The sequence below is a fragment of the Melanerpes formicivorus genome, unplaced genomic scaffold (genome assembly GCF_026170545.1).
Source record: "Melanerpes formicivorus ecotype bairdi unplaced genomic scaffold, bMelFor1.0.p_v2 SCAF_2, whole genome shotgun sequence".
NCBI classification, from domain to species: domain Eukaryota; kingdom Metazoa; phylum Chordata; class Aves; order Piciformes; family Picidae; genus Melanerpes; species Melanerpes formicivorus.
In genome coordinates this window covers 20,156,946-20,181,388 of record NW_027142354.1, presented here as the reverse complement: position 1 = coordinate 20,181,388, position 24,443 = coordinate 20,156,946, and the positions used below count along the sequence as shown (strand labels likewise).

General features: G+C 41.5%; 1 protein-coding gene across 6 annotated transcripts in view; it reads left to right on the top strand.

The window, feature by feature from the left end:
- The window catches only part of UTRN (utrophin), a 389,650-nt gene that overhangs the window by 48,399 nt on the left and 316,808 nt on the right, over window positions 1-24,443 (top strand). For all 6 annotated transcript variants that reach the window (XR_010989004.1, XM_068152489.1, XM_068152498.1 and 3 more), the window contains one exon: window positions 14,549-14,610. Coding sequence is in view for 4 of the 6 variants with exons in the window: in XM_068152489.1 (XP_068008590.1) it covers window positions 14,549-14,610 (62 nt within the window). In the remaining 2 variants the exon portion in view is untranslated. The remainder of the gene's footprint in view (window positions 1-14,548; window positions 14,611-24,443) is intronic.

Below are 24,443 nucleotides of genomic sequence, written 5' to 3'. Positions count from 1 at the left end.
AGGCCACCAGGTTTGTCAGGCAGGATTTGCCCTTGGTGAAGCTGTGCTGATTGTGCCCCATCACCTCTTCATTATTCTTCTGCCTCAGCAGTGCCTCCAGGAGTATCACAGTATCACTAAGGTTAGAAGAGACATCAAGGATCAAGTCCAACCTGTCACCACAGACCTCATGACTAGACCATGGCACCAAGTGCCACGTCCAATCCCCTCTCGAACACCTCCATGATCCTACTGGGCACAGAGATGAGACTGGCCTATAATTCCCTGGGTCATCCCTCTTTCCCTTCTTGAAAATTCCCTTTTCCAGTCAGTGGGGACCTACCCAGACTGCCATGACTTTTGGACTATAATACAGAGTGGTTTAGCAACCTTATCTGCCAGTTCCCTCAGCACCTGTGGGTGTATCCCATTGGGTCCCATGGACTTGAACACTTTCATGTTCTTCAGATGGTCGTGAACCTGATCTTCACTCACAGTGGGCAGTTCCTTCTTCTAGTCCCTGTCCTTATCTTCCATTATTCTGGGAGTGTGGCTGGAACCCTTGCCAGTGAAGACTGAGGTAAAGAAGTCGTTGACAACCTCAGCCTTTTCTATGTCACTTGTCACCAGCTCACCTGTTTCCTTTCTGAGGGGGCCCACACCTTCCCTAGTCATCTTTTTACCATTAATATACCTATAGAAATGTTTACTGTTCCCTTTGATCTCCCTGGCTAGATTTAATTCGAACTGAGCTTTAGCTTTTCTAACCAGGTCTCTTGCTGCTCAGGCAGCTTCCTTATATGCCCTCCATTCCAGCTGTCCTTTCTTCCACTCCTTGTAGAGTTTCTTTTTGTGTGCCAGTGTGTCCAGGAGCTCCTTGTTCATCCAGGCAGGTCTCCTAGCATTCTCTCCTGCTTTCCTCTTTGTGGGTATACTTTGCTCCTGGGCATGGAGAAGGTAATCCTTGAATACTGACCAGCTGTCCTGGGCCCCTCTTTGCTCTGGGGCTTTGTCCCATGATACTTTGACCAGCAGATCCCTGAAGCGATCAAAGTCTGCATGCCTAAAATCCGGGGTTGCAGGCTTGGGATACATCCTCCTAGTTGCCCTGAGGATCTTAAATTCTATTGCTTCATGGTCACTGCATCCAAGGTTATCCCTGAGCCTCACATTGGTCACCAGCCCTTCCCTATTGGTGAGAACAAGGTCCAGGATAGCACCTTTTCTTGTTGGTTCCTCTACCATTTGGAGGAGGAAGTTGCCATTCCAGGAACATCCTGGATTGCTGGTACCTATCTGTGTTCTCCCTCCAGCAGATGTCAGGGTGGTTGAAATCCCCCACGAGGACCAGGGCCTGTGAACATGAAGCCACTTCTCTTTGCCTGTGGAGGGCCTCATCTACATGGGTCTGCTGGTCAGGTGGCCTGTAGCAGACCCCTACAGTAACATCACCTTCCCCTGTCTTCCCTTTAATCTTCACCCATATGGTCTCAACCAGCTCATCATCCTTGCCCAGGTGAAGCTCCACTGATTCCAGCTGGTCACTGATAAAGAGAGCACCACCTCCTCCCCTCCCACCCTGCCTGTCCTTCCTAAAGAGCTTGTCATATCATGTGAGACTACAATGTCTTTGAGATACTACCCATGATCTCTGTTTTGTAGTTATTTTATTCTGTTCATACCATTTGTTTTCTCTGGCAGTAATATTATTTTAATAATCTTCCTTCTATTAATTCTATTAAGGTGTTACTTAGGTTTGATGTGAAATGGGCTATTGGTTTATTTTGTTGTTGTGGCTTTATTTATTTAGTTATCTTTTTTCTCTTACTACTGAGCTTTGTAGTTTGCTGTAAGTTAAGTGCATTATTTTGAGACTTTGGAATTTCCTATAAATGTATATGAAGTGAAAATGTTACTGTAGCTTTCTCATCCAGGGAAGTGCAAATGCACATTAAATACAATATTCCATAAAAGAGTTTTATTTTTCTTTGAATAAGAGCCAATTTTCTTGCACGCTTCTGGAATTACATCTCTGCCTTATCCCCATACTTTTTCTTTCCTTCTTTTGACCCTTGATCTCTGAGCAATTATACATCCTGACCCTTGCAATGTTCTGAAGTGCAGTGTTCTGGAGCAATTTGGCTTTGCTATAGCAGAGCTGGCAGGTACCTGGGATAATTTACAGGAGCAGATCTGGAGAAACTGGCTCTTGAAAGATCTGGAGATGTGCAGATAAGATGGTAACATCCAACCTCATACTCAGTTCTCATACTGGACCCTGCCAGCTCTTGTTCTAGCTGTGCTTACATCATGTATTTATTTTGAGAGATGTGTTTATATTTTTATACAGTTTATAGTAAGAAATACCATTTGCTACTACTTGCAAATGATTTTTCTTTCTGGGGTAGGGTGAGAATGTGGGTGTTAAAGCCTTTGAAGAAATTCCTGTGTGTTGTGACCCGGCAATAGCGATCTTGTCCTGGCTTTTCCTGGGGTGAGGTTTAAGTTCTAATATTGGTTTTAATCCATTATGATACTGGAAACAGGTGTGTATTTTTATTGATTAAAATATCTCAGGACAAATGCTCTCAGTTTCCAAGATAAACCTTGGAATTGAGGAAATGGTTTTCAGCTACCAATGTTGTACTTTGTAATTTACCTTAGCTCTGCTGGTTAGCCTTCCTTTCCTACTGGTAAAAGAGTATACTCTTTTCCTCGAAATAAGGGAATTAAGCCATCAAAAGCTCATCATTGACACAGCTGTGGTCATGCCAGTGTGGGGGGTGTTATTAATCATGTCCCTGCACATTTTTCATCTGCCAAACCAAACAGTTGTGCCAGCAATACTCAATAGTTTGTCTGTGTTTAGATGCTGGCTTATATCCATTGGTGGTAAAAACTCTTTTTTCAGGTTAAGCCTCACAGTATTTCTTTACTGTGTTACAAGACACAAGGCCCTTCTGTATGAGAGGAAATTCCCAAGCATCTGAGTTGAAAAAACATTGCCATCTAGTTAGGTCAAAGTTACATCACAGGTCTGATTTTAAAAGCTCTGGAACATGGTAACTAAAATAGTCTCTTAATAATCTTCTATGTTGAAGGTGTTCAAGAGGGGATTGGATGTGGCACTTGGTGCCATGGTTCAGTAGTCACGAGGTCTTGGGTGACAGGTTGGACTTTATGATCTTTGAGGTCTCTTCCAACCTTATTGATTCTATGATTCTATTCTGTGACTGTTTCAGCATTGAAATTGGTCTGATGCTGGTCTGTGCTGCTTGTCTCTTCAACATGGGTGCCTGGGTTTGCAATTCCTGTTGGATTTAGTGGTCATTGCTCAGGGGAGTGGGTTACTATGGTAATATGTCTGATCTTGGTTTAGCCTTGAGTGGGAGCTGCTGTGGTGCCTACAGCTAGATGCCATGTGCTTATACTTCATTCATTAGCTCATCCTCAGTGGTACTTCCCAGTGGTTTGCATTTTGGAGATTTCTTCAGCCACAGATTATATGTATGGACTCTTAATTCCACATTTTTATCTCTGAGTTTTTTAGGTCATTTGTACTAGTAACTTCATTTGTTTTGCTTTCACTGGTGTTTGCCATAATAAATTTTGCCACTCTAAGCTGCAAACCCCACCCTCACTGAGGCACAGACACCACCTGCTTTGCTACAAGGACACTAACTTTTGGCAGAGAGTGAAAGAGAAAGTTGGGAACTTAAAGCTCTTCAGCTGCTTCAGTTGGGCAGCTGCCTGCTGGACAAGGACTTTGAATCTTGAGTCTGCATGGTGCCTGCCTCCTTAGCACCTGGAAGGCATACAAAAACCTTCTCTGAAAATGCACCTGTGTCAGGATCATTCCTGTGAGTATGAGTGATCTACCGGAGTTTTTGCTAGAGGCAGCAGTAATAATCTGACTTGTAATTATCTGCTTTCATTAAGTGTTCTTTGGTTTAGTACAGCCAGTTTCTAGAAAGGCAAATGTGTCTAGAATTTTACGTGTCTTCACAAAGCCATTTAATGTGTTAGAATGACAGTACTCAGTCTCCACATTTGTACAGGCTCCATCCTCCTAAATGCTAGTCATTAAATAATAAAAGCACAGGGATTGGGATGTGTATGTATAATTCTTTACTGCTAAGGGCTTGACAGGCTTTGAACTTGGATTGCTCTCCTTTTTCACTGCTCTCTTCCTGTATCTTCTCCAGTTCTGGTCAAGCTGTTTGGATTGGTATCTCTTGAAGGACTTTTCTGTACTGAAGTGGGAAATCTTTTGTGGTCTCACACCAACAGTGATCAGTGCCTTGCTTAATTGCATAAATACCTATTTTAACAAATTCCAGATATTTATCTGGCAGTTGTCAAACATAATTTAAATGCTTTCAGAGATGTTAAGCAGGGAAGGGGCTTAACTTTGGGGCATAATTAATGACTAAGCCAGGGAAGGAAATGTGACTTTAATGAGGATATAGGATTAGCAATGCTTCGACATACTGCTGTTCTAATCAAACGACAAAAGAACATTCTTATTCTTGCCAGAAGCAATAAGAAATGAACATTCACAATACTTTACTCAATTTCTTTTTTGTTCTTTCCTCATTAAGGTGTCTCACTAGATACCTGAATTAGATAAGGCTCCTTTATGACTGTGTTTCCTCTTATCTCTAGAGAAAAATAGTCATTTATTCATGCACAGAGTGCTTTGCTTAGCATCGCATGTTTTCCACACAAAGGTTCCTGCTTCCCTAAAGGTGTAGTATTTCTCTTCCTTAGACAGTAAAGGATTATGCCTGGGGAATGGAATATTAAATTTATCTAAAGAAGTGGACTTACCTTCCTCACTAGGGCAGTACAGAACACTTAACATGCTTTAGGTGAGTCATGTAAAAGCTAAGAGCAGGTTAATGTACAGTGATAGTTTCTATAGTGGACTTAGTGGAGTATTTTAAGTATGGAATTGAGAATATTTGGTATGATTTGTGATAACAAATATTTGGAATTTAAATTCTTTAATCATCCCATCGAGTCTGTTAGTGTATGGTTATAACGCTGCCACAGAAGAGTGTGTTATATAGTCTGTTAATTGAAATTATTATCAAACTGGTCACATCAAGTCATGTTACACTTAGAATCTCTGGGTAGGCAACTTCTGGAAGACAGAAGAGGGGAAGCAAGCCCAAAGAAAAAGTATTCCTCAACTCTCAAACTGTTGTGCACTGATCTCAGCAGCAAAAGTTGAGCCCAGTGCTTACAGAAATTGTTGGTGAGCAGCTTTCCATCGAGTGACTTGAGCTTCAGATGCTGGCGAGTTTGTAAAACAAGAGCTTGTTTCCTTTCTCTTTCATTCCTTTTATTTGCAAAGAGCATGCTGCATGTATGTAGACAGTGCTGCTGAGGCTATATCTGGAATACTTGCTTCAGTTCTGGGCTCCCCAGCACAAAAGACATATGGACATACTGGAATGAGGGCCAGCAGAGGGCCGTTAAAATGATGAAGGTGCTGGAGTGTTCCTCCTGTGAGGTAAGTCTGAGAGAGCTGTCACTGTTTAACCTGGAGAAGGCTCAGGGGGATGCTACTGAGCAGTGCCCAGAGAAAGGACAAGAGACAATGGGAGCAAACTGAAACACAGGAAATTCTCTTTATAACGCCAGCATGAATTGCCGAGAGAGATTGTGGAGTCAAAATTTGACTGGACCATGGTCTCTGACCAGGAGCGTTGAGCTAGACAAGCAACCTTGATTGAATAGAATAGAATAAACCAGGTTGGAAGAGGCCTTCAAGATCATCGCATCCAACCTATTATCCAACACCACCTAATCAACTAAACCATGCAACCAAGCACCCCATCAAGTCTTCTCCTGAACACCTCCAGTGATGGTGACTCCACCACCTCCCCGGGCAGCCCATTCCAATGGGCAATCACTCTCTCTGTGTAGAACTTCCTCCTAACCTTCAGCCTAAACCTTCCCTGGTGCAGCCTGAGACTGTGTCCTCTTGTTCTGGTGCTGGTTGCCTGGGAGAAGAGACTAACATCTGCCTGTCTACAACCTCCCTCAAGGTAGTTGTAGACAGCAATAAGGTCACCCCTGAGCCTCCTCTTCTCCAGGCTAAGCAACCCCAGCTCCCTCAGTCTCTCCTCATAGGGCTTGTGTTCCAAACCCCTCACCAACTTCGTTGCCCTTCTCTGGACTCGTTCCAGCAAGTCAACATCCTTCTTAAACTGAGGGGCCCAGAACTGGACACAGGACTCGAGGTGTGGCCTAACCAGTGCAGTATACAGGGGCAGAATGACCTCCCTGCTCCTGTTGGCCATACTGTTCCTGATGCAGGCCAGGATGCCACTGGCCCTGCTGGCCACCTGGGCACACTGCAGGCTCATGTTCAGCCTACCACCAACCAGCACCCCCAGGTCCCTCTCTCTGATTGGTGCCTTCTGACCTTTGCCATGCTGTACTTTCTGTGAAAACACTTCAATGCAAAGTTGTGCTCAACTTCTTGGAAGCAATACAAAGACTGATGGATTCACATTGGTACTGAAACTTGCTTAATGCTGGTAAGCTAGTTTGAGGCATTCATGTGAAACTGCTGGAAGACTTTTATTTATACAGCAGCAAATATGACCATTTAGAAACTGCAACAGCTATATAACCTGTATATGTTCATTAGGGCTTTTTAGGGTCTAGAAATATTGTTCCAAGTGACAAAGGTTAATTGACACTGGAAAGCTTAATAAAAACAAACAACCCCCCCCCCAAAACCAAACAACCAAAAAAAAAACCTTCCATGGATGAAATACAATTGTATGCACGCTACTTTGGTCTTAAGATTAGGTATCTTAAGTATCATAGTATCAGTCAGGGTTGGAAGGGACCACAAGGATCATCTAGTTCCATTAGCGATTTGAGGCAACCAAATCTGGAAAACCTTGACTCAGCAGCTGAAGTTGCAATGTTATATATGTCTTAAGTCTTTCCTAGCAGTCCACTATATAAATTCTCTGAAGTTATAAATTTCATTTGCTTTTAAATAACTCTGGTTTGCATGCTGCTGGTCTGTATTAGGAGGTATTTAGTTAGCTTGGCTGCAAAGCATTTAAATAGCTTTTATGTATTTTTAAAGCATTAGCATACAGTTTTTGAAATCTGATTAATCTGTTTTAAAGAAGAAAGTAGGATACTCTGATTATCCTTATAATCATAGGATACACTGGATTGGAAGGGACCTCTTCTAGAGGTCACCTAGTCCAGCCACCCCACAGTAAGCTGAGATGTCCTCAACTAGATGAGCTTACTCAGAGCCCAATTGAGCCTGACCTTGAATGTCTCCCAGGGCCTCCATGACCTTCCTGTACAATCTGTTCCAGTGTTCCACCACCCTCATAGTAAATAATGTCTTTCTAATGTCCAATCTATATCTACCCTTCTCTAGCTTAAAACCATTGCCTTCTGTCATATTGCTACATGCCTTTGTAAAACGTCCATCCCAAGTTTTCTTCTAAGCCCCTTTCAAGTATTGGAAGGCTGCTATAAGGTCTTGTGTTTCAGTGTTGGGTTTTTTATTTACTCTGCAAAACTGATCCAATTTAGGTGAACTGGTGGAAAATATAATGACATTTTCTTGTCATAAAGCTAACTAGATAGCTGCAGGTTATGTGAAAATCAATGGCTGGAAGAAGAAGAGGCCCTAAATGCAGGGCCTAAAGAATAGGTTAAGTTCTTTTAGAAAATCAAATAGATATTTTCCTTGTTGCCTGATGGATTGCCAGTCAGCATCTGCATGTAAAATACAATTTGGTCCATACCCAACTACCTGTGGCCTGTATGTTGTCTGCTGGGTTGGGGTGGGAATTTTCAGTGAGAGGCCAGAGAAATTGTAGGGAGGAGCTGGCACTGCTGGGGTATATATGAATACACAGTAAGGCTGTCATTGTGAATTGGGGATTGCAGCCTTTGGGGTTTTGGAAAAAGAGATAGGGAAACCTGGCTGAACAGAGTTGGGATAAAAGGCTGGAATATGAGGGGCAGAAGTTCAGTGTTGTGAATAAGAACTTGGCAGAGTGCAAGTGTCTTTACTTGCATGTTGCAGAGCAAAACAATATTATGTCTTTTGTACTGTAAACGTTAGTTCCTGAAAATGTTCAAACAAGGTTGGTTGTGATGTCTTCCTGATCTGAAATTTTGACATAACTAGAAGAGAGAAAGATTCTTGCATATATACTGTATATGACTTGGTTTCCTTCCTTGCCCAAGCCCATATGCTTGGGCCTGCACAGGCTCTTTTGTGTCCCTGTTTCTGGTATGCAGATGGACTGTTTGTGGGGACATCTCCTGTGTTATGCAGGAGGTTACACTAGATGATCACAGAGATCTCTTTGACCTTATCCTAGTGAATCATCTCCACAAATACAAGTGAGCTTAATAATAATTCTAATTTGGGTAGAGGAAAAAGAGCAGATCGTTAACACCAGCTTGTGGAAAGCAATTCTGTTTTCTTTACCACTCTCTTTACAACCTCAAAAAAGACCTAATTTATATTCATTAAAAAAATGAGCTGTAGTAATCTGTTTCCTACCTTTTAAATCTGTCTGTAAATTTACTCTCTTCCAAAGTGCTCTTCTGTTTGTGTGCTTAGAAACATTTTAACAGCCAGATTCTGCATGGGAGTTCTTATCTTTCTGTGGGCCAGTCATACTGGTTGGGACTTTAGGGAGATGGCATAGGCATCTTCCTCTCCCTGTGAGTGAAGTTTGACCTTAGATTTCCACAGGACACACATAATCCAAGCCACTCTTGATCATTGTAGAGATATTTATAAGACTGTAATTTCAGGTTATTTTTATTTTCTTTTCCCACAGTGCACTTGCAAATAGCTGAAACCTTTTGTTGTAACCAAAGACTTTGGCAGAAACTTTTCCAACCTCAGACCTTGTTGTGTGAACACTGACAGTTTGTGAGTTCCCAAATGTATTTGTATTGGACATGAAGTTCTTCCCAGGGCTGTCTTGCACTGAGAGCTAATGATATTGCTTGGTTTGACTGAAGTTTAGAGATCTCTTGCAGGCTGTTGGAGTGAAACGCAATGTTGCTGGGCCCTGGCCCTACTCTGGTGCAGCCTGGAGTAGGTGTTGGGACACAGTGGGCCATCAGACCCCAGTGTGTTATGCCACAGAAATATATCTGTCTCCCAAGAGCTTGCTGTTCTCTCTGTCTTCCTTCTGAATATCATACCGATGTGCTGAGACTGGCAGTGTGGCGTGTTAGATTAGCTTTTGCTGGGAGGTATGAAAGCGGCTATTTTAGTATTGGTTCAGCTGTGAGGATGCCTTCTTCAAAGCTATCAGTGGCTGGGAGATTTTAAAAAAGTAATTATTTAATGTATTGTGAAATAAGTATAATTTATCTTAGACTTGAAGCATGCTTCAGTGAGAACCAAGGGGGTGGTCCTCGTTGTCTGTCTTGTCTTGTTTTTCATGGTGTGTGCTGTTGGGAAACACCAGAGAGTGAAGTGCAGGTTGGTTGTGGTGGTGGTGTTTTGGTTTGTTTTTCTTCTTTAAGTTTTGTTTTGTTTTGTGTGGCAGTTGCTGTAGGCTGGCATCATTGCTTCTTTTTGGTAAGAGACACTACGAATATAATTCTGTTTTTACCCAAATGTTGAAGTTTGGAGAGAGAAGGAGGAGGAATGAAGGAAGACTTTGTACTCATGACTGATTTGCAGAATTGCAGTGCAGAAGTGAAAGTTTATAAGCTAATTACTTTTTACTGGAGCCATCTATTCTACAGTGGTGTTGCAACACAGAAGGGAATCTGCAGAGTAGTTCTAACTTTTGCTTTCTGTCATTAAAAAACTAAACACCCTCTCCCATTAGAAAGCCAACCCCAAACTTTCAGGGCTTCTGATAAAGATTTTTCTGTGTTAATGACATCAGGATGCTGTAGTCCCAATTAGCATCACAGGTTCATCTGTGAGCTCTGTGGTCACAAACTCTGGAGCTTTGTGGCTTGCTTGGCTTTTTGCCTCTTGATAGCAGTTATTAAAAACTATGCTGGTTTCCATCCTTAAATTTCAGTTACTTATTTTGTGTCTTTTTTGTACATGAATTAGTCTGAGTGAGTTTGATTAAAAAGAAAATCCTGCACCCAAGAATATGAAACTTCTCTCTCTTTTTTATACTGTTGTCAGTTTCAGATGGTGCTAGTCGTGGGTGGGGCAGTGTCTGTGATAGACACTCTTGCTTGCCTCAAGGCTTAAGCAAAGGGATGTTTCTAACTTTGTTACATTCCAAGTGTCTTAATTGAAACCCACAGGCTAATTCCTTCTTCTGTTTCTGAATTCCTTTGCTGAGAACTTAAATAATGAGGTGGGGAAGGCAAATATGTGTCTTAAAGCGTGTGATGACCTTTGGTAGCTTCTGCTGGAATGGTTGGGCAATTTTAACTTCTTTTTGCCAATCTAGGCTATGTGCTTCTCTGGGACACTTTCATTATAGTGCTGCTCTTCCAGCTGTTGTGGGTGTAATAACCTTTGTCTTTCCAAAACTAAATCACTCAGTTCTGTCATGCAAGCATGTAATGCGTTTTGGGGAATAAGAAAGCTAGCTCTCAGTGTGAGGCAGAGGTTGAGTAAAGGACAAACTGCAATCTGCTGAAGCTTTTGTTTTTACTCTATTTTTAGATTATATAGATATCTTTTTTTGCTCCTGAATACAATATTCGCAAAGTAATAGACTGGACTCAAACTGTGGTTTCAAGGTGCCCGAATAAAATTGAGGGACAGTGTTGAAGATGGAGGAGGTACAGAAGCCTATAAAAGTGGTTGCTGGGAGTGACTGAATGCCAGGGCACAGACTGGGCATCTGATTACATGATCTAGTTGTTTTGAGCACACTCCAAGTGCATGGATATGCATCATGTTGTATAATAGAAAAAGTCTTTGGCAAACAAGCATCCGGGATAGGAAGCTTTTATTCTCTTTGTCATCACAAGAGTTTAATTTTGTGTGTGTTTAGCTTTCTTTTTATTTCCTCTTCAAGGAACAAACTGTTCTGACATAGGCCGTTACAAGTCCTTTAACTGACTGGAGGGCAGGCAGAGCCATGATGGCCAGAGGAAACAGTTGGTGGGTGATGTAGCAGTATTTGGCCCTGAGTCACTCCTTGGCTTATATTATCAGGCTGTGGCCGTGTGAAAGGAAACACAAATGTTTTAGCTACTTGGTAAAACATTTGTTTCCCACTAGGCTGTGACTTGCTGACATTTTTAATGTCTTGTGTGAAGAGATGATTGGCTGGAGCACCACGTGCTTTGCTAAATGGTAGTGTTGGGGTGGATTGTTTGGGGGTGTTTGGTTTTTGTTTTTTCTTTCTAACTGGATGTGGCTAATTTGTTATCTGAATCACAATGTCAGCCTCTGGGGGTTGGTTTTACAGACTCATAGGACTCTGAAGACAATTAATTTGAGGGATAAAATAATTTGTCACTGTTATTAGCAAAGCACCAGCATTTCAGTTTGAAATTTATTTCCAAAGATTTATAGCACAAAGCTTGACACAACCTTAGCTGTAATGGCCAGTTTCAGAGGCCCTTACAAAGCAAAGATGAAGGCACAGCCTGACTAGGAAAATGTCATCTGTGGATTTTATAAGTGAGCAGGGTGTTTTGGGAAGGTGAGAATTGTGGGAGTTCTAATTGCTTACTTAACTGAAATAAAAAGGAGGATGGGCTGATACTGAAGAGATAGCAGGGATATACACTTCTTAATTTTTTGGTGTGTGTTTCTGTTTTTCCCTACCCCTGGAAACCCTCTTTTTGTAAAAGGGAAAATATTTTGGTTTTTAGAGGGTGCTACATTTGCTACTGTGGCACACTTAGCACAAACACTTACACAAACTGGACCTGAGGTCTGGGGGAAGCTGCTGTAGGAACAAGGTCTGCTGACGGAGTCCTGGAAGGATGAAGTTGGTGTAATGCTGAGAAGAGCTGTCACTTCTTACCATGTGTGTGCCTGTGAAGGGACTGAGCCCCCAAGTGTGGGGTGTGTAGACCTCTTAGCACACAGGATTTATAAATCCATGACACTTTTCACAACTGATACAACAGTTTTTGGCCTTTTGTCGTACTTTAGCGTCTTAAGGAGTAAGAAGCTATGGAAGGAAAAAGCAGACCAAGCCTTACTGAAATGTTGTTCTACATCGGTATGTACTTCAGGATGTTGGCAGAAAAGGCATAAAGGTTACTGAATGATATTTAAAGAGAGAGAGGGGTGTTTAAATATCAATGTACTCAATGCAGTTAGTATTTGCAATTAATGTAAATGCAAAACATTATCAAGACTTGGACAGAGTCTGGGACTGAGTTGTGTACACACATAGCTTTTTGAGTCCAAGAGTGGCAGTTAATAATCCAGTCTGTTCCAGTCACCTAAAAAAACCCACAACTTGAAGGACAAAAATGGTGTAAATATACATAATATATTGCAGTTTAAATCTTGACCTCATCAGTCTCTTATGAGATGGCACCAACTATCCTGCTGATAGATCCTACCTATCTTTGATGGCAAGGTGCTCTGTTTCACTGAGGGAAGAGAGAAGGGTTAATGAGGTCTTAAGTATTCATATTTGCCCAGATCAGCATGAATTTCAATGAGCTGTTTTATGCACAGCCTGCCATGCATACATTGTGGATATCTTAGTTCATTTTCTGCAGTGGGCTATCTTTTGATTTCTGTTTGAGCTCTAAGCCCAACTAAGAAGCAGGCTGTGTTGGATCAGCTTTAGCTGGCAAAGAGGAGGGGCAGTGGCTGCTGGCTGTCACGCTGCAGCAGATGCACATTCTTTGGCGTGCCCTGAGAGGGTTTTTCAGCTGTAGCCTAAAAGGAGGCCGGAACTCAGGTTTTATTTTTAAATTCATAGGAATGTTTTCATAAAGCTTAAGCCTCCTAACAGTCATGTTATCTCATTTCTTACCAGTGTGACTTTTTTCCCTTGTCTGCACTGAGCCACAGCCTTTATTTCTTATTCACATCTCTTAGGTAAAAAACACCTGGCCATGTGGTCCACTGCTCCAGTAGCCTATGTGTAATAGCTTTATGGCTAGGTATAGTGGAGATGAATGAGATCTTGTTTCTGGCCCAGTATGCATCTGAAACTGAAGTTTGAGGTGACCTACCAAAGCAATCTTCCAGTAGCATTCTGTGATTTTAATTTGCTTTCTAGTTTTAATAAACATCTGGGGTTTGTAAGTAAAACTTAATTGGATAAGTCTCAATTGCTGCTGTCTGAGGCTCATGAGCTTTTAAGGGGTGCCCTTTAATCATATTTTATATCTCTTCAGACTGTATAGTTTTTCCTTGTCACAATTTCAAGAAGCAGAATGATAGTTTGTCTTTCTTTTTCTTTTTTTTTCTTTCAATGGATTCAGCCTAGTGAAGGGACAGATGATCTGAGCACCATGGTAGTATGCTTGTGCTCTGGTAAAATGCTTGGAAAAAATGTTGCCATCTGCCACCAGGAGGTTCTGTAAGAGAGAGTCCCAGGCAACAGTGTGCTGTGGGTTCAAGCATGTCTTGGGTCTGGTCTATCAAGCAGCTGTTGGAGTCTTGAAGACCTCTTGGAGGCCTTTTCTTCTTGGCTGCAGCAAGCAGCCATTGAAAATTCATGGTGAATCAACTTCCTTTCCCTGGTCTGTTGTCAGCAGGCAATTCATTGACATTTAAGTGCAGGTGATGAGAGACAGTCTCACTTAATACTACTCAGTGCAATTTAACAAATAGGTGTCCTGTGATACAGGCAGAGCTGTGCTAGGGGTGGGATAATCTCTACAAAATTGGTGACTCCCAAATGGATTCCTTAACCTGAAAAGATCTCTTATCTCCATACAGCTGAATGCTATTGCTCCTCCCTCTGGTTTGACCAGCAGGTGCTTGCCTGTGCTTCCTGCTTGTCCTGCTGAGTTCTTCTGGCTGTCTTCTGAATGCTAGGGTGGTGGTGATTTAGTGCCACACCAGCAGGGGTATCTGAAAGGAATGGCTGCTGAGCTCTTCCCACACTGTAACTGAGCTCAACTGTGACTTGATTGCTAATGTGGTTCCTAACCCAGGCCCAGGTGTGAAACCAAGCTGAGAGTGGGTAAGGATGCAAATGCTTCAAGGGTTATTCCTGCGTTTTTGCTCCTGCAGTTGCTTTGCCATCTGCATCAGAAGGTTAAATAAGGACCTCAGCGTATTTTGGAGTCATGCATACAAGCAAAAAGGTGTTGGTGAAATCTTTTGAATAAAAGCCCATGGTTTCATAGACTGCTTTTCAACAGAAGGGAAGCCTATTAATGCATCATTATCCTGCACAAGAGGTGATGTGAGGCTGAGTATAGTGTAAAAGAGCTGTTGTGCTTGCTAGTACATTTAAAGCATGTGTATGACTCTGCACAGTCTTGTAGAGGTTCACATAGCTTTACAGATAGATTAGGCAAAAAAAATCTCCTGCTGAGTGAGAACAGTGTTTAATATGCCCTATTTTGAGCAATCTAGGATGAGCAAGAACACAATTTCACTCGCTGTTTTCTTGTTTTCTTTTTTCAGATGAACACAATGATGTACAGAAAAAGACCTTTACAAAATGGATAAATGCTCGTTTTTCCAAGGTAATGTTGGGTTGAAACTACAACTTTGCTGTTTTTGAGCAATATTGGTTTAATATCATTGGTGGATGAGGAACTGTCTACATGGTCACACTCAGAGTTGTTATCAGTTGCTTGATGTTCAGGTGGAGACCAGTGACAAGTGGAATTCCTCAGGGAACTGGATCCAGACCTGGGTCCAGTGCTGTTTAACACTTTTGTCAGCAGCATGGACAGTGGCATTGAGTGCACCTTCAGCGAGGTTGCTGATGACACCAAGCTGTGTGGTGCAGTGGACTCACTTGAAGCAAGGGATGCCATCAAGAGGGATCTTGACAGGCTTGAGAAGTGGGCCAGTGACAATTGTGTGAGGTTAAACAAGCCAAAGTGAAAGGTCCTGCATCTGGGTTTGGCCAACCTCAGGCACAAATCCAGACTTGGTGCAGAGTGGTTTGAGAGTAGCCCTGAAGAAAAAGACTTATGGGGTGTTGATTTATGAGAAACTCAATGTGAGCTGGCAGTGCCCTCATGCAGCTCAGAAGGCAAACTGTATCCTAGGTTGCATCTAGAAGAGTATGGGCAGGAGGTCAAGAGAGTTGATTCTTCCCCTTTACTCTGCTCCTGTGAGACACCATCTTGAATACTGCTTCCAGTTCTGGTGTCCCTATCATGAGAAGGACATAGGACTACTGGAGAGAGTCCAGAGGAGGGCCACCAGGATGATCAAAGAGCTGGAGCACCTGTGCTCCAGGAGGATAGGCTGAGGCAACTGGGGTTGTTCAGCCTGTAGAAGAGAAGTCTCCAGGGGGACTTTATAACTGCCTTCCAATACATGAAGGGAGCTTGCAGGAAGGCTAGAGAGGGACTTTTCATAAAGACATCTAGTGACAGGACTACAGAGAATGGTTTTAAGTTGAGGGATAGTAGGTTTAGACTGGATCTTAGGAAGATGAACTTCAGCATGAGTGGGATAAGACTCTGGAATTGGTTTCTCAGAATGGTTGTGGATGCCCCCTTCCTTGAGGTGCTTAAGGCTGGATTGGATGAGGCCTTGGGCCACCAAATATGTTTAAGAGGCACCTCTGCCCATGGCAAGGGGGTTGGTGTAGATGATCTCTGAGGTCCCTTCCAAGCTAAACCATTCTATGAAATATGCTCTACTTCTAGTCTTGTAGAATACTCTTAGCAAAATGTGTCAAAATGTGTAATGAAAACACATAAAACACCATAATGTTTGTTCTTTTCCCCCTGTAACATTTGATACTGCATGTCTTATTTAAGGAAAATTCAAAGATGCCATTTGTGAATATATTAAAATACAATTATTTGCAAGAAGGGGTTTGTTTGGGTTTTGGTCTTTCTTGCTTTGTACAGCTTATGCAATTTTCTGCATGTATTACAGTAGATTTTTGAACTTTGTGTGTTCACTCTCAGTGCTGCTGGGTTAGCTTTGCTTACTCCAAATACTCTGCAAACTTCCAGTTGAAGCTACCTTGTGTTGCTACTTGAGTCTAGACTGTGACGTTTTGTAGAATTACTTGCTCATTTTGGATTTTCCTTGGCTCTCATGCAGTACATTTCTTGTTTTAATTCTCCACTGACTTGAGGCTTACTGAGGATCTTGTTTTGGGATGAGAAAAGAAGTGGTGGTTGATTTGGGATGCTATTTAAAGCCTGCTTTTTGTGCTTTTCTGCTGAAGGTGAAACTAGACGCTTTGCCCAGGAATATGGTGGCTGTGGGAAATTTCTCTGTAGTTTGAACATGTGAGGGAACATGGGCTGTCATCAGAGAACACTCATGTTTTTTGTAGCCAGTATAGTCCAACAAGTGGGGTAACTACTAGTTGGCACCCTGTTAATGAAAAGGGGAGTGCATGTGAAATCCTTATATTAGACAGAAATGTAGGGAGAAGTGGTTGTGTGTGTGTTGGTTTTCTTTTTAAATAAAGCAATGACAGTGCTCTAGCAATGAATGGTTGCCTCTAGAGTGCTGCCATTCCAAAGGTCAGCAACCTAAGAAATTTTTACCTTCCTTCCTTCCCTGTGCAGCAGGACAGTGGGCAATGCAAGACTTACAGCCTTGGTTGAGTCACTTTGGCCTATGATTGTTTTGGTGGAGAGCTGGTATCTTGCACCCAATGCATTCTTGGCTAGTTTTATCTTTAGGGGAGGATTATGTATGCCTAACTCGTTGTTTTACACTCTGCTTTTGACTGCTGCCAAGAGGAAAGACAGTCCTGTGGGAGGAGGGTTAGGCAGGGCAGGATCATGTAAGGAGTGACATGTGGTGAGAAAGGAAGGTCTGTTTGTAAAGGTTTGCCTTGGCATAAAGATGGCATGAACACAGCAGTGACAGTGATACTGAGGATGTGCCTTGTTTGTCCATGTCATGGATATGGTATTACATATGTAAAAATGATTTAAGCTTTTGTACTTGTACACCCATGGATATAAAGCGTCTTTTTGTTTTATACTCTTGTCTTCAGACAGACCCTGCTTAGCTCCTGGATTTCTCTGCTGCAGGAAATGGTTAGATACTTACTGGATTTGAAGTAATTCTGTAATTTCATGGCCCATTAAACCACCTGAAGCTGTGAAAGCCATATTAATTATTAGATTTGTATGAAAGGACGTATCCCCATCTACTGTGCATCCAATTCAAACTTGAGCATGGCTACTTTGCCATGACAGGGTACAGATTTATGAAGACTGGCAAGTTCAAATTGCTGGTGAAGTTTCAATATTTACCAAAGAATTTGGGTTGCTTAAAATTCCTTTTCTGTGAACTAGACTGATTCAGCTGCTTAGCAGGGTAGACAGATCTTTGGAGGCTAGGTAAATGTAATCTGATTTATACATCAGAAAGCAAAGTGGTGACTGAGGAATTCTGTATGGAATTGCAAAGTTCCCTTCATGAATTTTACTTATCCTTCCACATTAATTATATTGTAGTTGCCCATCATGTAAGCAGAGAAGTAAAAAGCAGCTGAGCCTCTTATAAACTCATTTGGCATACAAAAATCCTAAAATTACAATGGCATAATGTACTCAAAATCACTGAACTTGGTTTAAAGCAACAGAATAGGATTTTACAAAGTGTCTGGAAAGAGAGCAGTGTCTTCATCTTGTGTAGGAATAGAATAGACCAGGTTGTAAGAGACCTTCAAGATCGTGTCCAACCTATCATCCAACACCACCTAATCAACTAAGCCATGCAACCAAACACCCTATCAAATCTCCTCCTGAATACCTCCAGTGGTGGTGACTCCACCACCTCCTTGGGCAGCCCATTCCAATGGGCAATCACTCTCTCTGTGTAGAACTTCCTCCTAATCTCCAGCCTAAACCTCCCCTGCCTTTCCTTTGTCTCATCAGAGAATAGGTAGATGAGTGAAACAGTGAGTATCTAGGGTATGCTGTGAGGTATCTATATCTGTTCCGGGCACCTGTTCAGTGAGTTGCACATTCTTGCTCTTGTCCACAGTCCAGTAACTTGTTTATGCTCTTCATCTGAACTGTGCTAGAACAAAATGCCTCTTATGTGCACATATCTTTTGAAAAGAGGGCACATGTACATTTAAAATTCTTAAGGTCAATAAGGGTGCTCAGCCAAGCCTCAGTGCTCTCTGTAGAGCTCTTTAGTTTAGCAGTGATACGTCTATGATGGTTTGTATACTAAGGATATTCTGTGAAAATTATAGAGAATAAAAACTATGAGAGGATTTCAGCATATGCCCACCAATTAAGGCACCTCTATATATATGGATAGCTAAAGTATGATCTTTAAAACCTATACAATTGGTTTATTTTAATCATTTTTCCTATTGTTTTATCCCTTTCTCTCCTTTTTCATTAATACTTAACAGTTTCCAAGTATCAATGTATGTATTTTCAGAACACCTATCTGCAATGCAAGAGTAGTACTTTCTGTATTTGCAACCACTGCAAATAAAGGCAAATATCATAAGTAGCTACTAATTTTGAGTGTCCAGCCTGAGACTTTAGATCGTCCAGAGGATTTAACATGTCTGTAATAGCTTCATGTAAAGAAGAGTTGCTCTTGAGTTTTATGACCAAGCTCAAAGAGTTCATCTCTCCTAAAAACTCAAGCAAACCATCAAAAACTGAAGTAATGATCTTAAATAGAGTAGATTTAAGCTAGATATAAGAAAGAAATGTTTTACAATGAGAGTGGTGAAACACTGGAGCAGGTTGCTCAGAGAGGTGGTAGATGCCCCATTCCTCAAAATGTTCAAGGCCATGTTGGACAGGGCTCTGAGCAACCTGCTCTAGTTAAAGATGTCCCCAACCATGGTGGGAGGTTGACCTAGATGAACTTTAAAGGTTCCTTCCAACCCAAATTGTTGTTTATGATTATATAAAATAATTATTTGGTTTTCAGATGGAGCTTGATCAGTAGAGAGAAGGGACTTGAAGATCTGATCCCCGTGTCAGCAGGGACTGAGCTCAATGACATAAGGAAGTTTCTTAAACCGGCACACAGGTAGTGATTACCTGTAAAACTGTGCTTTATATTATTCTGATTAGTCACAGGGGAACTCTTGGCTAAAAGTTGAATTCAGGTCCACAGGATACCTTACTGCTCCATTAACCATATATGATTTGTGACATACATGAACAAAGGATTTTGCAATATATCCTAGTTTTGTTGTTTCCCATGCTTTTATATAGCTTCAATCTGTATCTATCTGCATGGCTTATCAGCGGGCCTGGGACTTCAAAATCTGTTATACAGACCTGTGATGCTTCAGCTGTGCAGTGTAGAGGCTGGATACTCCTGCCTGCAACTCTAGAAGGTTTCTAGAAAACTTGATAGGCATGTTGAAGGATTCAAGAGTCTTGTGTCCCACTTTAGACCTGGCAAGTACACTTTGGGTTTTAAATCTTCAGTGTTTTCTTTACTTTTCCTTAATTGTACTTTCTGACCCTGTTTTCCTCATCCCCCCTCCCCCCGGCCTTACTATTACACCCTCCAATTTCAGAAAGTTGTGCTCCCCTTTTCCAAGGTGGTACATTTCCAAGTTTGCTTTCAGATTGGTTACTCTCCTCTTCTGATATTCTTGAACTTGACTGTAGGACCTAGAGTCAGTGCAAGAAACATGATGCCCTAACTCTTAATTTAAACCCATGGAGTCAGATCTGTCATGGCCTGTCAGGGCTTAGTGATGTTATTCTAAAGGGAGCTCACAGATCCAGCATGGTCAAACCAAGGCTTTTCCCCAAAGAATAGTGTTTTCATTACCATTGGGATTTTTTTTTTCCCACAGGGCTGGCAAAAATGCTTTATTGCTAGGAAGGTTGTGCTCTGCAAAAAGAACATAAACTCGTTGTGGTGTTTAGTAAAAAATTACACTGAATTTCCTCATCCCTACAGTCCTAAGTCTTGCATACAGATGGCTGTTAAGTGGAGCCAGCTGGGGGCATTGTTACAAGGTGTCATGAAATGAATTCAGAGCCCTTGCATGCCTGCAAGGGGTGCCTCCCTTCCATTTTTGTCATGTACACCTAGTTCTTCCCAATTAAAATTCTTTATTTCATTCTTCCTACGTACAAAAGACTTTTACAGTCATATTTCTGCATTTGCATCATTCTTGTTGCATGTATTTCCATGATCCTCATCCTCCAGGTCCCGATGCCCTGATATCTACACTGATCATCATCATCATCAGCAGCACTGGCGGAACCTGGAGCTAGGAGCTGACAGTGTGGGTAAAACCAGGCCTTCCATGTTTTCACAGCATCTCCTGCTCTTTGGTTTTCTGAAATGAGGAGGCTTGATGAGCAAAGAGACTGAGGAGACTGAGGTGCAGCTTGGGAGTGGACTGCATCTGTCAGGGCTGAGCTACATGTTAGCCTGTGAGAAAGCAAATGCTTGGTGCTGAGTCTCCTGCGTGTTTCCTCTCTTGGGCTCTGACAAGTCCTCTCCCTTGGAAGGGCACCAAATAAAGTAAAGATGAGAGAAGACAGGGCAGGAGGCACAGTGGTGAGCTGTACTTGGAGTGCTCTGTGGTGTGATGGCTTTTTATGCATTTTAAAATTAAACCAGTCCTTCCCTCATTATGCCAGGCTGACTGCAAACTCTTACCGAAATTTTTGGGTGGTGTGCTAGAACTTTTCCACTAGTTTTACTCTGTAATTTTCTCCTTTTCACTGAGGTTTATCTTACCATAATAGTAAATGTCAGGCCTTGTATCTCCTAAGACATTTTGCTGTTTCACTGCTGATGCTTTGCAAATGTGATAAATCTTTCTAAAGCATACCTTACATTCAGTATAATTAATTTCATATGACCCTGGATACCTGAGGCCAAAGACATTTCAGAGGGGACTTTTGGGAAAGAAGAATTATGAACTTTAATGTATTAGTCTTGCAAGAAGAAAAATAAAAGATTGACTAATCCATTGTGTCTAAGGAGGTATCACCTAAGATAGTCTGTTGTTGTTTTTGTGGCACAAGCAAGGAAATAATTGAATGCTGGTAAAATGTTCTCAAGTTTGATTTATCATGCTGTTTTCCACTGCTAAATTAAACTATAAAAGGTAACTTCACTCAAAGATAGCCAAAGCTCATAAAATAACTTGGCCCTAACCTGAGGAACACCCTGAGTGGAAAAGAATTAATGTTGGTATGAAGTGGTCTTAAATGATGACATTTTCAGTCTTTTCCCTACCTGGATTACTTATTCTCTCCTTCTGAGAAGAGATCAAAAGAACATGAATTAACCAAGGTGCAGGAAATGGAATATTTTCTTCTATAATAGCTTATGTGATATAGTAAGAATGGCTAATTTATAGCATAAACCAAATAATACACAGCAGTTCACCATCTCTTCGAGATTTGGCCACAATGTAAGAATTGACATTTTTTTCCCTCTAAACTGCTGCTGTTTTCTAACTTAAGAACAGGATGTGAGCAGTGTCTCCCTTGCTGGAGATGACCAATCTGAACAATCAACTAAAAACAAATAATAAAATTTACAAAAACCTCCCCACAAACCTGGAAAAGGTAACACACCATTCTTACAGGAGTAGTAGTTGGCAGTAATGGGAAGTATGGTCCCAACTGCCCCTGCTGGTAATGATGCATAATTGAGCTTAATTGCCAGCTGAGGTTAGTACTGTTACATTAAACAAATTATAACACGAGCTTATGTAAATACATTAATAGATGCACTGGGGAGAAGCACCTTAGAAAGTTGCTGATGCCTTGTGTGTGTTCTGCTGCTTTGCTATGTCTAATATTTGCTTTTATGTTTTTCCTCTTTCTGTTGTGTTGTTAGTCAAGTATGTCAGGTATTCTGTGGATTGAGCTATCTTTAGCTGTTCAGCTTTGCTGCTCCTTAAACTTACGTCTGTCATCTAGTAGAATCAGACTTTCCAGCATATCTTGGTCATGAGTCTTACTTTTTCCCCCTGTTGGCCTGGAGTTTTAAATTTATTTGTTTGCATTTATTTTGTTTTTTAAACACTAGTAGTGATACTTACTTCAGTCTAAAACATTTTTCATCCTGTGGTTGTAACTTTTAACTTGTTTTTTACTTACCAGCATTGAGTAGCGCATACTCAAATAAAATGCATCTGTCACAGTATAGCTAGTGTTTATGTATGCTGTCCTGTAACTCCTGGATGTCAATGGGAAGGAGAATGGAAAAAATGTATCATGTTTTAATAAAAATACTTCTGTAAACAATGGCTATGGTCTTAAACTGGAAATTGGCAAGATTATTTGTTGACATAGTTGTTTACTTTTTTTCAATGACCTTTTTGCTTTCTGAATTGTTTCCCACATTGAGTTCCCATGTACTGGCTTCATGATGGAGCAGCACTTGACATGCTTTTTGCTCTGTGTTGGTCATGACAAAGTGTCATTCTTGCTCCTTGTGTTGTTTGTAATTGAGTTTAGATTAAGTAGATGGTTACCATGAGTTCCCTAGGAATGTACTCAAACATTATGAATGGCTCAAGAGCCCAACCTGTTAAATATTTCCCCATTCCCAAGAAAAAGGCAGAGAAGATTTTGCAGCTGTACTGGCCTGTTTACTGAATGTCTTATTAGATGGTAAAAATAGTAACCTGTTGGTTAGAAAAGAAATTTAAGAAAGCAGCTCTGACCTCTGTATAAGTGACACTGGAAGATAAGAAAAATCTGATGGGAAATTAAGATGTACTGCTTCCTATATCTTTTTTGGGGGGTTTGGGTGTTTTTAGGTGGCATACGATCTAAGTGGCAGCTTAGCTTTTCCCAGCACTGCTCTAAGCAGCCAGAAACTTGTCTGCAGCATTCCCTTGGTGGCTGGTGAAGGTCATAGGAATGCTTTTACAATACGTGTTACTTCCCTGGTGACAGCCAGCATGCTTTACTGTGAAACTGAGAGGACCTTTCATCCTGCTTTTTATGTCGTCACTAGGAGGTCTGAATCATTATTACTGAGGTGGATGTGAAATAGAGGTGGCTTATCTCTTTCTCTCAAATATCTTTGGCATTCATGCATTGGAAAAGCTAGATCTAATAATGTTACTTCAATAATTACTCATTTAATGAACATGTACATTCTCTGCTGCTGGTAACTATGATGACATAAGAGAAAATGGCATGTTTCTTGATAAACCTGTAGCTATTGAAACTGTTAATGTTTAATTTTACATGTCATTTCGTGTTCAAGAACAACATGCAAAGAGCATAAATAGCTGTGTAAAATGATACTAGATTGTGTTTCAAAAATGTGAATGACCTATTAAGAATTTGTGGTTCCCTATAATTCTGTGTAACTTGGCTCAGTTTAAAACAATACCCCATTAGTAACGAAGGGATAGTTAATGTTCTACTGTAAAATAATATCAAGGAGAATTGCTGCCTTGTGTGTGGTTTCAGTAGAACAAGCTAAATATTGGTGGCTGGTCTTAATACTGTCAGTAGCATTGGATGACTTAAAAAACCTGGTCTGGATTTTGTTTATATTTTCCTTTATTTGCTGGGAATGCTTTCTGGCAAAGAAGGAATGATTTCTGCACAGTCATATTGACTGGCCTGGATGACCCTTCTTCACAAGTAATCCTAGATGCACACAAGGAAGTGTGAGTCACCCTCTTAAACCTGATCCAGGTAGAAGGGCTGAAAGACAGCCAACAGGGATGTAAGGGTGGCTGCTGCTGCAAGATCACTGTGCATGGGCTTTGCTTCCAAATGCTGCTGGTATCTTGCTGGAAGATACAGAGGTCACGCCCGTAGTGGTTGATCCTGCCACATACAGCTAGCAGCTGGTCTGTAGCTCAAGGATCATTTGAAAACTGCTGCTGTTCTGAGAGAGATGAATTGTCAGGAAAGGCTGTTTCTGCTGTTGCTAACTAGAAGTTCTTTATTTCTTCCTTTCTCTAGTCATGTCAGCACAAAGGCTGACACCAAAACACTTGTGCGAGTAAATGTAATGTTCTGGATTAGATCTGGTTCTGGTCCGTGTGCATAAGCCCTGTGGTGGATAGCAAATGCAAAGTTTGCAGGAGCACAAGCAGACTAAGCCCATCTTATGTACTCTCTCTAGCTTTCATTTCTCTACTTTCCTTTATCTTGCTCGCTTTCCTTTCCCTTTCCCCTTCTCTCTTCCTCTCTTTCATACTAGTCCCTGTTGAAGTGTGTCAGCTCCTTTCCAGTTGCCAGTTACAGCACTGAGGAACCGACATGGTCTCTTTAAGACTTAATTATGTGCTTCCATCTGTTTTAGCAAGCCCTTGTCTCTACTACAGCAAATCTGTGTGCATCTCTGCTGGCAGAGCCTTCCTGGGCAGGCTGAGGGCAAAAAGGTTTCTGCCTGTGGTGGTTGGGGTGTGGTGTGGTGGTGG